Genomic DNA, 13635 nt, shown 5'->3' on the forward strand with positions numbered 1-13635 from the left:
AAAAATTAAACAAAAGCATCTCCGCGATCTGAGGGTGTGTTGGAAAGGTATGCGAGTCTCTCAGCCTGTGTGGCCCGGTCTCAAAGTTGTGAATCATAGCAAGCAAAGAGCGCTTTGTCTAAACCTGGGTAGGCATCTTAATGAAACTACTAGTTAAACATGTATAAATATTCAACTCCGTGTAAAATCCGTGAATGATAAATGAACCTCAATTTGCTACCTAAAGCAGCCCACACACCTGTCATTCGTATCCACTACATGGCAGTAAGTGCTCATCCATAAAAACCAAACTAAGATAAAAAAAAAAACCCAAGTCATGACAACAACAACAAAAATAAGCCTGAATTCATAATTCCTGTGACAGGTGATTTCAAATTTCCCTCAGGAGCATAAAATAAAACAAACATCTGCCTAAAAGAATAGAGTAACGTCTAGATCTTGAAGAAGCTGAGTTAAGAGGAAGAGGGTCCTGAGAGCCTGGAAAATTCTGTTGCTGTTCTAAAAACACAAGCACGTTCCGATACGGACAGTGTGGAGAAAAAACAGCACTTATCGAGACCCTTCACGTATTCAAGCCATTTAACAAAGGCCACGCACCATGAGTAACACACTATCAGTTTAAGATAAAAGGTTTTCTAGCCGCCACACCTTTCCTGATGCCCGCGTACGTGCTGGTGAGCCCGTTCCTCTTCTTACGGTGCCTGTAAAGCCAGATGCTGAAGACCATGAGGATAATCCAACAGGCTGCCCCGATGCCTGCGATGAACGCTGGCTGCTTCACCACGTCGGAGATCTGCTGAGCGAGGCTCACTTGGTCCTCGGGAGACACGGGGTTTCCATGAGAATCTGAAAGGCCATCTCTTGGTTACTCAGGGTCAAAATCTCAACGTGACATGATATACACGTGGACACAGCATACGCAGCTAATGTTACATTTGGACAATGATTTCTGTTTTGCATTTTTGCCTCAGCCACCACAGGGGAAGTTCAAGAGATCTTCAGGGAAAAAAATTATTTATTCCGTTTATTTTAATTCAAAACAAGTATGCCACATTTTTATGAGACTATAGTTAAAGATATCAAATGCCCTCTGTCTTTTTATTTCAGAAAACTGTGTGGGTGTTTAGAGTGGGTTTCCTAGGACAAAACTAACTATATATACCAATATGCCTCTAAAATATGGAATAATTTAATGCATTCCAATAAACAAGGCATACTGAATGAGTAAATACACTTTCTCACACATCTGTAGGAATCCTCAAATATTTGCTTCAAAAATGGTAGAACTGGATTAGGTACAGCGGCACGCAGCTGTAGGTCCAGCACACAGGAGGCAGAGGCAGGGGGATCTCTGTGAGATTTGAGACCTGTCAGTCTACACAGTCCCAGGCCAGCCAGGGTTACATAGTGAAACTCTGTCTTAAAAATGGTGTGTGGGCGGGAGTGGGATAGGAAACCAGAATTGAAATTTTACTTCTTCTGTAAGTAGATCTTAATAAAAAATATGTGTTCTCTTCTCACAACTATTTCGCAGGATTCTCAACTGTCATAACGACACATCCTTTGAAGCTATATTCAGAAAGAATTATAAAACAGAAGATCACTAAAACACTATAAAAAAAAATAGCCCTGCAAGAACTATGGATAATCCTTCTTTTAAAATAATAATGATGGTCAGCAGTAGATATAAGAAAAGAACATTAAATATGTAAAAGAATCATCAAGTGTTATGAATAGCCAAAGGGATTCATATTTTCTGTTAGACATTTTGAATCAAAATTAAAAATTGATAGAATATACCGGTAATAAAATGTACTCATTGGACATTTGTCTTAAGCCTACGGAGAGGTGGCTGAAGCCTGCGGTTCTTAGTTCAGGTCCCACAGAGCTGCCTGGAGACTGTTGCTCTCCCATCAAGGCAGCCCATTTTGTTGGCCCTGTGTGATGCCCAACTCAAGCCTGGCAAAAGTTTTAACGTCACCCCACACAACATCTGGTGGAAAAAGAGGTGCTCACTCATTTTACTGTGGTTGGTGCTTTCTTGCTATTGTTAAATCATCTAACACAGACCGTTGCTGTCCTGCATTCTTCAAGTTTCATGTTGGATTGGGTCTACTTTTTCCTTTTTACTGTAATTTTATTATTCAATATATACAGTGTATTCTCCCTCTGCCATCGTTTATCTCCTTCTGGGGGTTCTGTGACCCATTTAGCTTAACCAGAACCACCTGTATGACCATCGGATTGGAACTATACCCTGGAGTCCAGCACAGCCGTCCATGGGCACACATTTAAGGGGGAATGGTTCCCTTTTGTCCTAAACCCATTATAGCTAATAGAAAGGCAGTCAGGGGTAGATTTGACTTAGTCTTTTTTTTTTTTTTTTTTTTAAACTGTTGCGAGAAGTCAGGGCCATCTTCTAGGAATATTTTTCAGCTTTGAAAAGAATGTATGTGTGTATGTATTTTGGGTGCAAATGTATGTGGGCATGTGGGCGTGGGTGTGTTTGTGTTACGTATATGCACTTGGAGGCCAGAATTCAGCACTGAATGTCTTCCTCAATCTTCGTTTTGGAGACAGGATCTTTCACTAAATGTATGGTTCAGTGTTTCTGCTAGTCTAGCTGCCAGCGAGCAATGGGCATCTGTTTTTCTCTACCTCTCCAGTGCCAGGATTTTGGAAGCACACTGTCATGACCAGCTTTGACATGAGTCCTAGGGATTCTGATGTGGATTCTCACACTCTTAACAGCAAGCACAGAGCTGTCTCTGCAGCTCCATCTTTCTGTTTTCTCCCAGTTCTTAGTATGCTCAACCCAGATATGCATCTTAGACTCTGGCCTCCGAATGACCAACTCTGTATGGGACACAGCAGTTCACCCTACTTCACCGACTCCACTCGCCCTCTATGGACTCTGCACAGGGACAGTCATGACAGCCTCTCAGTGATGGCACAACACTCTGGAATCCATCCCTGTTTCCTCTCAGAACAACTAAGCCCTTAAACTTTACAGCCATTTAGTTCTGAGGAGACTTCTGAGTACCAATAAAGACACCATTCCACGGGTCCTCTCTCTAGATTCACACCTGCAGGATAATGAGTTGCTCCCGTGGCCTTCTCTCTGATCCTTGTCTGCACCTGATGCCCTTGCACATCTGTGTCTAATAAACTGCTTCTGGTATGTCACATGTTTTGATGTCACATGTTCTGTCCCATTGCCTCCTCCATGTCTCCTTGGAGACACACATACCCGTCCTACACTCATGCTGGTCAGTGACAGAGGGGTCATGCAGGCAGGTTACATAAAAAGTTCAGGACACCTGCCAGTCTAAGTGCTCTGTGACAGGGACACCAGGTCATGGGCTGGATGCTTCGGCATATGGACACCAACAGCCAGCTCCTTGGAGCCCTGTCAAAGGAGGACTAGTTTATAGTCACTCTGCAGAAGGAGAATTCAAACCCAAATCAGAGAGACATACAGCAATTCTGTCCACACTATCTGCTTCAAAATAGGAGCATTTTCTAGTCCCTAAGCATATTTTCTTTTCTAGAAAAATAATCAGCACAACTAATTCTTCATGTATGACATTTCTTAACTTGAATATTGCTTTTTTCTTATTAAATGATAGGACAAACAGCTTTCAGTGTGTATTGAGACTACTTTAGGAGCATAGCACTTCTCTCCACATGAAATGTCTAAATTCCTTTTCATGCTCTGTGTGTGTGTGTGTGTGTGTGTGTGTGTGTGTGTGTGTGTGTGTGTATACATGCACCTTTTCCTTGAACACAACTCCTAATTTCATTCTACAGAGGGTTAAGGCTGGAAAACTATTTTCCCAAGCAGTCACCTGCTTTCAACTGTTTGTTGACTGAAAGTTTTATTTCATGTTCCAGACCCTTTCATCTCTGGTTGGCCTAAGAGCATTTCAACCTCTCGATGCTCGCTAAGCAGACCTATTCTTTCATTCTTAATTCATCCTTTGTATCTACTGGGTTTATAGATCTCATGGCTGTTTGTGCAAGGTTAAATTGGGTAGCGTCAGATTTTATAGAAAGGGTCATGGGAGGTTCCAATGCCAGCGACCAGATGGGCTTAACAGAATAGTGTAGTGTGACTAATGAATTAAAATGGCCACTCAGTATATCAGGCTTTGTCTTGGTGCAGCTGAGGCTATATTAAAATATGGGAACCTAGAACACATTTATAATTCCAAGAAAATCAATTTGACTCTTAAATTTCTTGATATAAATCTTAATAAAATAACTCACACTCCCTTCTCAAAGCCATCTTCCAAAATAATAGGACGAAAAGGCAGAGTGCTATAAAAGCAAACAACACCAACCGGAATGTAGCAATGTAACTTATAATGTTAAGAAATAGATATTGACATTACACAAAAGTGAATAAATGTGTGTGTCAACTTATATTTATTCCTGCATGTATGTTAAAACATCATAACAGATGCATTAAGCAAATTTGTTTCAGTTTTCTATATTGCTCGAAATGAGTTGTGAAGCTATTTTTGTCTAGAAGATATGCATGTAATAATTACTTTCAAAGTTAGTTAAGTGGAAACGATAAGTGAAAAATTATTAAACTCTAGCCCACACTTGTAACTTAGTGAGCAAGCTTTAAATGGGAATCCCATAATTACCATTTAAAGCTCCACTTGATGGAAGGTGGTTCCCTACCCACTGACCTCCTTCTGTGGTGGCCTGGCCATCTTATGGGTAATCACCTCCCTTAGCCTGAAGCATTGAAGCTCTCCCATAGGATGTGTTTCCTTTCCTCTCTTCAGCTGGCCTGGGGACAACCCTGGAAATGTCATTTTAAAGATTCAATCTTCTCAGCCTATGGCCCCAAGTGCCTGGCATTCTTAGAGCTGATACGGAGCTGAGTCCTAACCAGTAACTGTGTGTTTGGGATACTACATTGTGTCACATCGCAGAGATTTTCTAACTGTCTTAGAGCCACCAGCTTGGTCTTAACAATGAAATATGAACAATATTCCAGGCTGAATGTTTCTTAATTTATTTGGACATAATTCTAGGATGACAACATTGTTAGTACATTAAGAAGGTGTGTACTTGTTAAGCACTTATATCATCTGACCCTTTGGTCACAATTTAACATGTGACATAAAATATTCCAAAGTTTAATTTCTGATTGTTAATATATAAAGTTGACAGTGCACTTCTTGTTACCTTTCATAATTTAAATGTCACTGCTTAAAAATCAAACTATTTTTCTTGTCTTTTTAAGAATAATAGTATTTGTTGTCTTATACTTTACCTGTTAACTTGTATATTCTGTATATAATATATTTTCTGTAGTGAATGATAGTCATGGCGGTTTCTGTGTCACATTTTTCTTTTCATTAACCCAATATATTTTTACACAGAAATTGTATTTAGCCTTCTAAATAATTAGTATATAAATATTTTAAATTAATATCTTAATTTAGCTTTTGTAATAAATGCTACTTATAATTTTAAATAGGCATGAAATGTAAATATAAATTTCGCATTGCTGTAAATTTCCAATACCTGGCTCGGGTGTTGCAAGGAAGGGTTTTATTTCCTGTGCTGGCTAGTCTTATGTCAAATTGACACATTAACTAGAGTTATCTAAAAGGAGGAACCCTTAATTGAGAAAACACCTCCATAAGATCTGGCTGTAGGGCATTTTCTTAATTAGTGATTGATGGGGGAGGGCCCAACCCCTTGTGGGTGGTGCTATTCTGGGCTGGCGTGGTCCTGGGTTCTATAAGAAAGCAGGCTGAGGAAGCCTGGGAAGCAAGCCAGTAAGCAAAACCCCTCCATGGCTTCTGCATCATCAGCTCCTGTCTCCGGGATCCTGCCCAGTTTGAGTCACTGTCCTGACTTCTTTCCATGATGAACAGTGGCGTGGAAGTGTAATCTAAATAAACCCTTTCCTCCTCAACTTGCTTTCCGTCATGGTGCTGTGTCAGAGCAATAGAAACCCTAACTAAGATACTCCCCTTCCCAAACAGTTATAAAATCCACAAGTGGAAAGTTTGTGTCTTTCTTTTTCATCGAGGTTTCTTTGATGTTCAATTAATAGCATTTGTTAATTAGATAAAAATTCCGTAAGACAGAGTAAGAATGTTAATAAATATTAATTAATAGCTCTGTATCTGAAAGAGTAATAATTACACTTTGAAGTTTTAGTTGTGAGACATCCACAGTCATTAGCCATCTCTAACATCTTGGTCAATGATGCACCACATGCAGAACCATGTCCCCAAAAGACTGCACTGCCTGCTGATGTCACGGATGTCTTAGTTTATATAACTGTGCTCTGTGATGCACACACAATGACACAATCACCTAATGGTGTATTTTTCAGACTGTACTGCCTTTGGTAAGTGACGCGTGGCTACAGATCTACAGTTACCTACGTTTTAGATAAATCAAGACAGCCTCGTGGCAGCCACAAGCCGCACTCCAGCTTCTACTTGACTGGCAACAATGGTTGATCTATAAGCATAATAAAAAGCGCCAAGCAGAGCCAAGTGGGAAAACGATAGATCACGTGACTCTTACCCAACTGGATGAACTGAGGCTCACTCTTGACCCCAGGACCAGCCCCTGTGCTTGCCGCCACCTCCACACTGTAGCGGACCCCAGGAACCAGCGAGGGGATGACCACCGAAAAGGTAGAGCCGTCGACTGTCTTGTTGATGTGATACCTAGTTTCATTACCTAGACACCAAACCTGCAAGAAGCACATAACGAAAGTAAAGCTGAAAATTTACCCCTTAATTGCAAAGCTCAACATTAATCATGGACATGTTTCAGACCTACACAGAGTTCAGACCTGTCAAGAACCCAACGAAGGAAACTTTAAAAGTCATTCTTGACCTTGACCTAATTCTGAGATTATTCTTAGTCAGATCGCATATTGGCTGTCGCTGTTTAAATGTAGCTTTAACGTTTTCACGGGTACTTTTTGTTATATACAATCATTTAGGAGTCTATCATATAGGGTAGTGGTTTTCAACTTTCCTAAGCTGTGACCCTTTCATACAGTTCCTCATGTTGTGGTGACCCCCCCAACGATAAATTTATTTGCATTGCTACTTAATAATTATAATTTTGCTACTACTATGAATCATAATGTAAATATCTGTGTTTTCTGTTGGTCTTAGGCAACGCCCTTGAAAGGGATGTTTGACTCCCAAAGGGGTCACAACCCATAGGTTGAGAACCACTGACAGAGGGGCTGGAAATATGTCTCAACAGTTAAGAAAGTTTGCTACATAACCATAGGGATCATGAGTCCAGAGTTTAGATTACAACACCTATATAATTTAGTCCATAAACATCTGTAACTCCATTTATGAGGGATCTGATATCCTTTTCTGGCTTTGATATGCACCCCCACACACATAAATAAATACATAAAGCAAAAAATTTATGAAAAAAATCTTATTACATAAATTGGTCAACTTGTTACACATTGCTTATGTCTCTCTTAAGGCTCTCATCGGCCACTTCATTAGGTTTTTGTTCATTTTCTTAAACAGCAAGAAATTTTCACGAAGAAATTAAAAATTATTCTGCAGAAGGCCGTGAATTATTATTTACATGAAGAAGAAGAATGTATCTGCCATCCTCTGACAATTATACGGCAGGAGTAACTCCATATGACCAGATGCCACACAACATAGTTGCATAGGAAGCACCAAGCCTGATACTTCAGGACAGAATTAACCAGAACTAACACAGCACGTGAACATCAAAACCAAGACACAGTTGTCTGGGAAGGCAGACGGGCTCCTGAATAATCTAAAATATTTCATATAAACAGGTTGGTATTGAAAATAAAATATTATTACCAAGGAGTAAGGGTCACCTTAGGGTTTATCTAGAGTATGGTATGCTGAACTGTGATCAATAAGCAATATTAACAAACAGAGCTTCCCTATAAATTGAAATATTCATTTCCGCTTTGTAACACATTGGGAAATGAAAAGAATAACTATATACATTTGCTGCAAGAAAATTCCTGTAATAAAAAGGAAACTGTGTAGTCATGAACTTTAATAGTGACATGCAATAAGAATCCATCTGCTTAGGAAATTGAAAGTTTGACTACACTCTAAGCCTGGCTTTAAGTGTCATTAAAAGATTAATCATAGAACAATAATTTTGAATAAATTGATATAAGGGATGATAGTTTTATTGTTCCCACAAGGAAATGGTATCTAGAGTAGTTCATAACACTCTGAGTTCTCTGAAATACCCTCCAGCAGTAGGAAGGACTGGCTAGGATGGACTATTATCTAAACTATACTAGGAACACAGACCTCAAGGTGATCAGAACACCAATGTGTCTATCACTTGGCCAATAAACTTTAACTCTTTCTTTGAAAGTTTTTATGACTGCAATACAGTTTGAATGCACAATGCTCACAAACGGTGAGAAAGTCTATCCCGACCTGACCTGACCACTGGAAAGAGACTCCTTTGTGAATTTTTCCCAACAATTACATTACACAGCTGAACTGAAGCCACAAACTGATTTCGTACCAGTCAATCGGGTTCTGAAAGGCATTTTATTATTTTAAATTGACCATGAAGTTAAGTGAAATCCATCCTTGCACATTTCTCGAGCAGAGAAATGAGTTCTGACTCTTAAGGGAAAATGTCTACGTTATACGATTTTCCTTGGGAGCCAAGACATCATCAAATTTTAGGCTCTTTTACAAATGCTTCTCCTACAGTCTGCTTCCCTGGGCTGAAATATAGCATCCTGTTATACCCTAGTACTGAAAAAAACCTTAGATCTTATGAAAAAGCATTGAAAATGATGGCCATTTTTTATCTTTTAATGGACCAGTTACAAGTGAAAATTTTATTCGAAATGCTTTGAAACATCTATAGTGTATTTATAGCAGTCTTCAAAAATACTTTGTCTTCCTGTGCGTGCGTGTGTGCGTGCATGCGTGTGTGCGTGCGTGCGTGTGTGCATGCATAGCTCTGAGTTTGTCTTTCTTAGTCACTCTCCAGGTTACTTTTTGATATAGTATTTCTTAATGAACCTGGAGCTACCTCTGGGCTGGACACCCTCGAGTCAGCAAGCCCGGGGCTTCTCTTGTGTTGGGCTTCCAGGCATGTACCCTACTTCCACTTTTTCCAGTGCCTTCTGGGTCAAACACAGGCCTTTATGCTCATGGTGTAAGTACTTCCGACCACGCCCTCTCCCCAGCCCTGCTGACTATTCAGAAAGCATGTAAACAATTAATATACATTTTATAAGGTTATTTATTTATTTTTTGGTTTCAAAAAATCACTTTCAAATACTATGCCTACCATTAAGCTTAGGTTTATTTATTACCCATTTAGTTATTATATATATTAAAAAGTGATTTATTTTGTTTTGTGTTTTGGGGTGTGTGTGTGTGTGTGTGTGTGTGTGTGTGTGTGTGTGTGTGCTGAATTTCACATCCACCTGCCTCTGTCTCACAAGAACTGGAATTACAGACATGTATCACTAGTTTCAGCTTTATGAATTAATTTGGTACTCAAAAAAAAAAAAATTATGTTCCAAGCCAGTAAGATGGCTCAGTGGTAAGGCGCTGGTCACTGGGCCTCACGATCCGAGCTGGATCCCCAGAAGCTGCAGAATGGAAGGGAACAGAGTCTTGGGGGTTGTCTCTGACTTGCCCCCTCTCACCATGTCACACACGCATACACACACAGCACACACACACACACACACACACACACACACACACACACACACACACACAGAGTAAATGAATGATGATGAAATTATGTTCTTCAGTTCAGCTTTCCTTTGACATCCATCCTATCGCCTGAAGATGAAGAACAATGAACAGACAGTGGTCCTGGTCAGGCCACACCGGTGCTTCTGATGTTAGCCTGTAGTTCAAAGTCGCTGACTTACACCAGAGAAGGCAGATGTGTGCCTCTCCCTAAGCACAGGTGCACGTTCACAGATGCACAGCCAGATGTATCCATGTCCCGACCTCAGTAATGGATATGAACGCGCGCCACAATGCTAGCTAATAACCAGAAAACTATGCAGGCATCATGGGAAGGCTAAGTACAGGAGTGCATGTTTTACAGTTAAAATTGGTCATGGTTAAATATATATAGTTTGTTAGCAGAGATGCTGAAAAAGCACACACTTATTTTCTATTGAATGTTCCTGACTTAATCCACCAGCTGTTTGTCTACCTCTACACTAAAACACAAATTTCATCACTATACTCTAATACAGATTCACTGCTAGGCCAAGTTCACATTCTATTGAGTAAAGCTAAAGTTTATAATGCTTTTTTTTTAATGAATGTATTTACATAGAATGAATCTTCGTGGAAACTGTCCATATTAATGGGCAGAAGAACTATTACTACACAGGCAAAAAAAAATCATTCAGAATCACTGGATAAAATTATTTGAAAACTACATTACATATCTCAAAAACATATAACAAACAGAATTTTGTTTAGAGACTAAAAATTCCTCATGGAAGACAGACTTCCATGCACAGAAAAGCAATTTTCCCCAACCTAATTGTAAAGTCCTAAATTTTACAGTGTCAAAAGAGGAAAAGAATCTTCAAAAAACTGTCATCGTTAAACAGAATGTGACTATGTTTAGAGGCAGTTCCCGAGAGTAACCCAATTCTGGGTGATATATTGAAAGCCACATTTTGGGGAGAAAAAAAGTATCAGGAGCATTAAACTTTCCATTTCTATGAGATTACATAAGCAAATATTAAATGACCACTTACAACCTTTATTTTAATTTTTACCTATTTATCTTCCAAATAGCTTTTCCAGTTATGGACAAATACTCCATACTATTGCATAGTTTAAGAAATAATTCTACATGTTGGCAGTTGGGCCAGCAGATGGCGACAAAGGACGACAGACAATTCACCCAGGTTACTTTTCCTGGGAGGCTTGAGGGCTGCCAGTGAATTTACTAAGCGAGTTACCTTATATTCTTGAACCATTCCATTCTGAGTATCTTCAGGAGGTGGCTGCCACGAGACAAGGATTGCCGTACCGTTTCCATCATTTTTTGATACGGTCACACTTCGGGGAGGGGCACTTGGTGCTGTTAAATTGTAGCAAAAAGTAGATTGTGAGAGTGTCCTGTAGAACACCAATGCACACAGTGCTTAAAAACACAGAGTAAACCTGCAGACGCTACACGTTTTGAATACGAGTATCACCCAGCCCTAAAGGGCTCCAAACTACATGTTTTCTCCAAGCTACACCAAGTCATTGATACTGTGAATTTTTCATAGCCAGTTACAGTTACAGCACGAAACAGCTCAGGACAGAGCAGCGAGCTGGATTGGCAAGCAGATGCGGTGGTCGGGCAAGCCTGTCCACCTCAGTTATATCCCTGGATATAATGGTAGAAGGAGAAAAAATACCCTCTCCGTGTCTTCACTATGTCCTATAGTTACACACGTGCACACATAAGCAGACTAGTAATACATCTCTAAAAATTAAAAACATCCTTAGTACAACATCGATTCCTAGTGGCCTATTACCTAAATCTCATATTTTCTCCTTAAAATGTACAAAAGTATGAAAAAAGAATGCTATTTTTATGCTTAATCATAACTTATCATTTATAGATTAAATTACAATTAGAGAAAATTCTCTCTTTTTTTTAAAAAAAAGTATACGGTGACATGAAACTCTTTATATTTATGTGAAGACCGTTTTTCAGTTCTCAATTATAGGGTGGAAATACCGGTTTGCCAAGAACTAAGGGATTTCCTAGCATGAGGCATCAGGAGAAAATGTGGACTCTGGAAAGTCCGGGCAAACCCAGATATTACTCACCTTATCTACACCCCGTTAAACATAAGCTCCCATGGATAAAAAAGCGAGCAAATCATGAGAAATCCCATCTTTGAATATGAATTTTAGTAATAGTGTTAACACCTTTGCATATGTCTTGTGCAGGTCACCACCGAAGCAAGTCACTCACTATGGGATTTGGTTTGTTATACTTGCAAATGAATTCCCATAAAAATAATTTAATATGCACAGATTCATGATAAACATCATCGCTAACTTTTAAACAACTTCCATTCATTCGAAAGCTCAGGAAACATGTTGCATGCCCTGGAAGCCCATTCCATCAGACTTACCTTCTTCTAAGGTTTTGGCAAATTTGATTTCACTGTCTGCTCCTTGAAACTCATTAAAAAATGGGCGAGCCTTAATCTCATAGTTGACGCCTTTTCTGAGATCAGGGATCACCACACTATTTTTGGTTGGGGTCCTCACTTCAAAAACTAACCACTCAGATTCACTGTGGCTGGATCCAGATGGCCGATAGAGAATTTTATATCCTTGAATATATTGAGATTGCTGGTCCACCTATTACAATGATGAATAAAAATGGAGTTAGTCACACCACTTTACTGTTTGGCTGCAAAGTAATAAAAATGCAACAAGTAGGAAAAAAAGAAAAAACCAATGGGACCCCACAGTGTGGATTTCTAGCGCATAGCTGTAAGGAAGCACTAGTTTCTATGACAATATTATAATATGCTTTAGCAGAAGCAAGAGGATTCACTATGGGTGCCACATTATATAAGAGACATGTGGGCATTTTAGAGAAGGTGTTGTTTTTCCATTTTGGTTTTGAAAACCTACTAAGATGAAGTTGGAAAGTGGACGGGAGGGTGGGGGTGGACCTAAAAAGCATGAGGGGAAGGGGTAGGGGGTGAATATGACCAAAATACATTATATATGTATGCATAAAATTCTCAAAGAATGAATAAAAATATATTTTAAAAATCTGCTCAATACTACTTGGAAGTATTTCTAAATTAAAAAAAGAAATATGTGGCAATGTGCATGTCACATGTCTTGCATTCAAATACTTTGTGATTTTATCCCTTGACACTGGCAGGGATACACACACACACACACACACACACACACACACACACACACACACACAGTTTTAAGGGCAGATCATAGGCACTAGAATAAACAAGGTTTGCATAATAGAATTAACATTGGTGTGGAAGTGAAAAACAGTGATGTGAATTCCCTATGTCTAATCATCTCACAGAAATCACCTGACTATTGAAAACAATACAAATGTCATAACTCACTGTCCAGTGTACTTCCACTGATGAGGAAGAAAGGATGGTGGGGTTGTGGAGGTGCAAGACGACATTCCCCAGCTCTCTCTGGACCTGCTTGTGGTCCACCCCTTGACTGGTTGGTGGGACATCTGCAACAATTCAAGAACGCTGTCAGGCCCTAAGAAATGCTACTGCACCCACAATAACTCCCAGAAAAGGAGAATCAGCGGAACTGTGAAGTCAGCCTGAATATATAGAAAAATCAGCACCACTTACTTTGTGTGTGTGTGTGTGTGTGTGTGTGTGTGTGTGTGTGTGTGTGTACATACGCATAAATCTTCAGGGCCCGAGAAGGACATCAGGTGTTCTGCTTTATCATTCTGCCTTATTGCCTTGAGACAGGGTCTCTCCATGGATCTGGAACTAGGCTGACAGCCAGCAAAACCCACCAAGGAGCCTCATGCCTCTGTCCCATTCCCCACAGCACTAGTGTTACAGGATGATGTGGTCAC

General features: G+C 39.7%; 1 protein-coding gene across 1 annotated transcript in view; it reads right to left on the reverse strand.

Annotated features, from left to right (window-relative positions):
• Robo1 (roundabout guidance receptor 1) overlaps nt 1-13635 on the reverse strand; it is a 992815-nt gene that overhangs the window by 57038 nt on the left and 922142 nt on the right. Inside the window, 5 exon segments of the mRNA XM_028874769.2 lie at nt 649-846; nt 6568-6739; nt 10997-11118; nt 12173-12404; nt 13151-13272. Coding sequence (XP_028730602.2) covers nt 649-846; nt 6568-6739; nt 10997-11118; nt 12173-12404; nt 13151-13272 — 846 coding nt within the window.

Source organism: Peromyscus leucopus, chromosome 12 (genome assembly GCF_004664715.2).
Source record: "Peromyscus leucopus breed LL Stock chromosome 12, UCI_PerLeu_2.1, whole genome shotgun sequence".
Lineage (NCBI taxonomy): Eukaryota > Metazoa > Chordata > Mammalia > Rodentia > Cricetidae > Peromyscus > Peromyscus leucopus.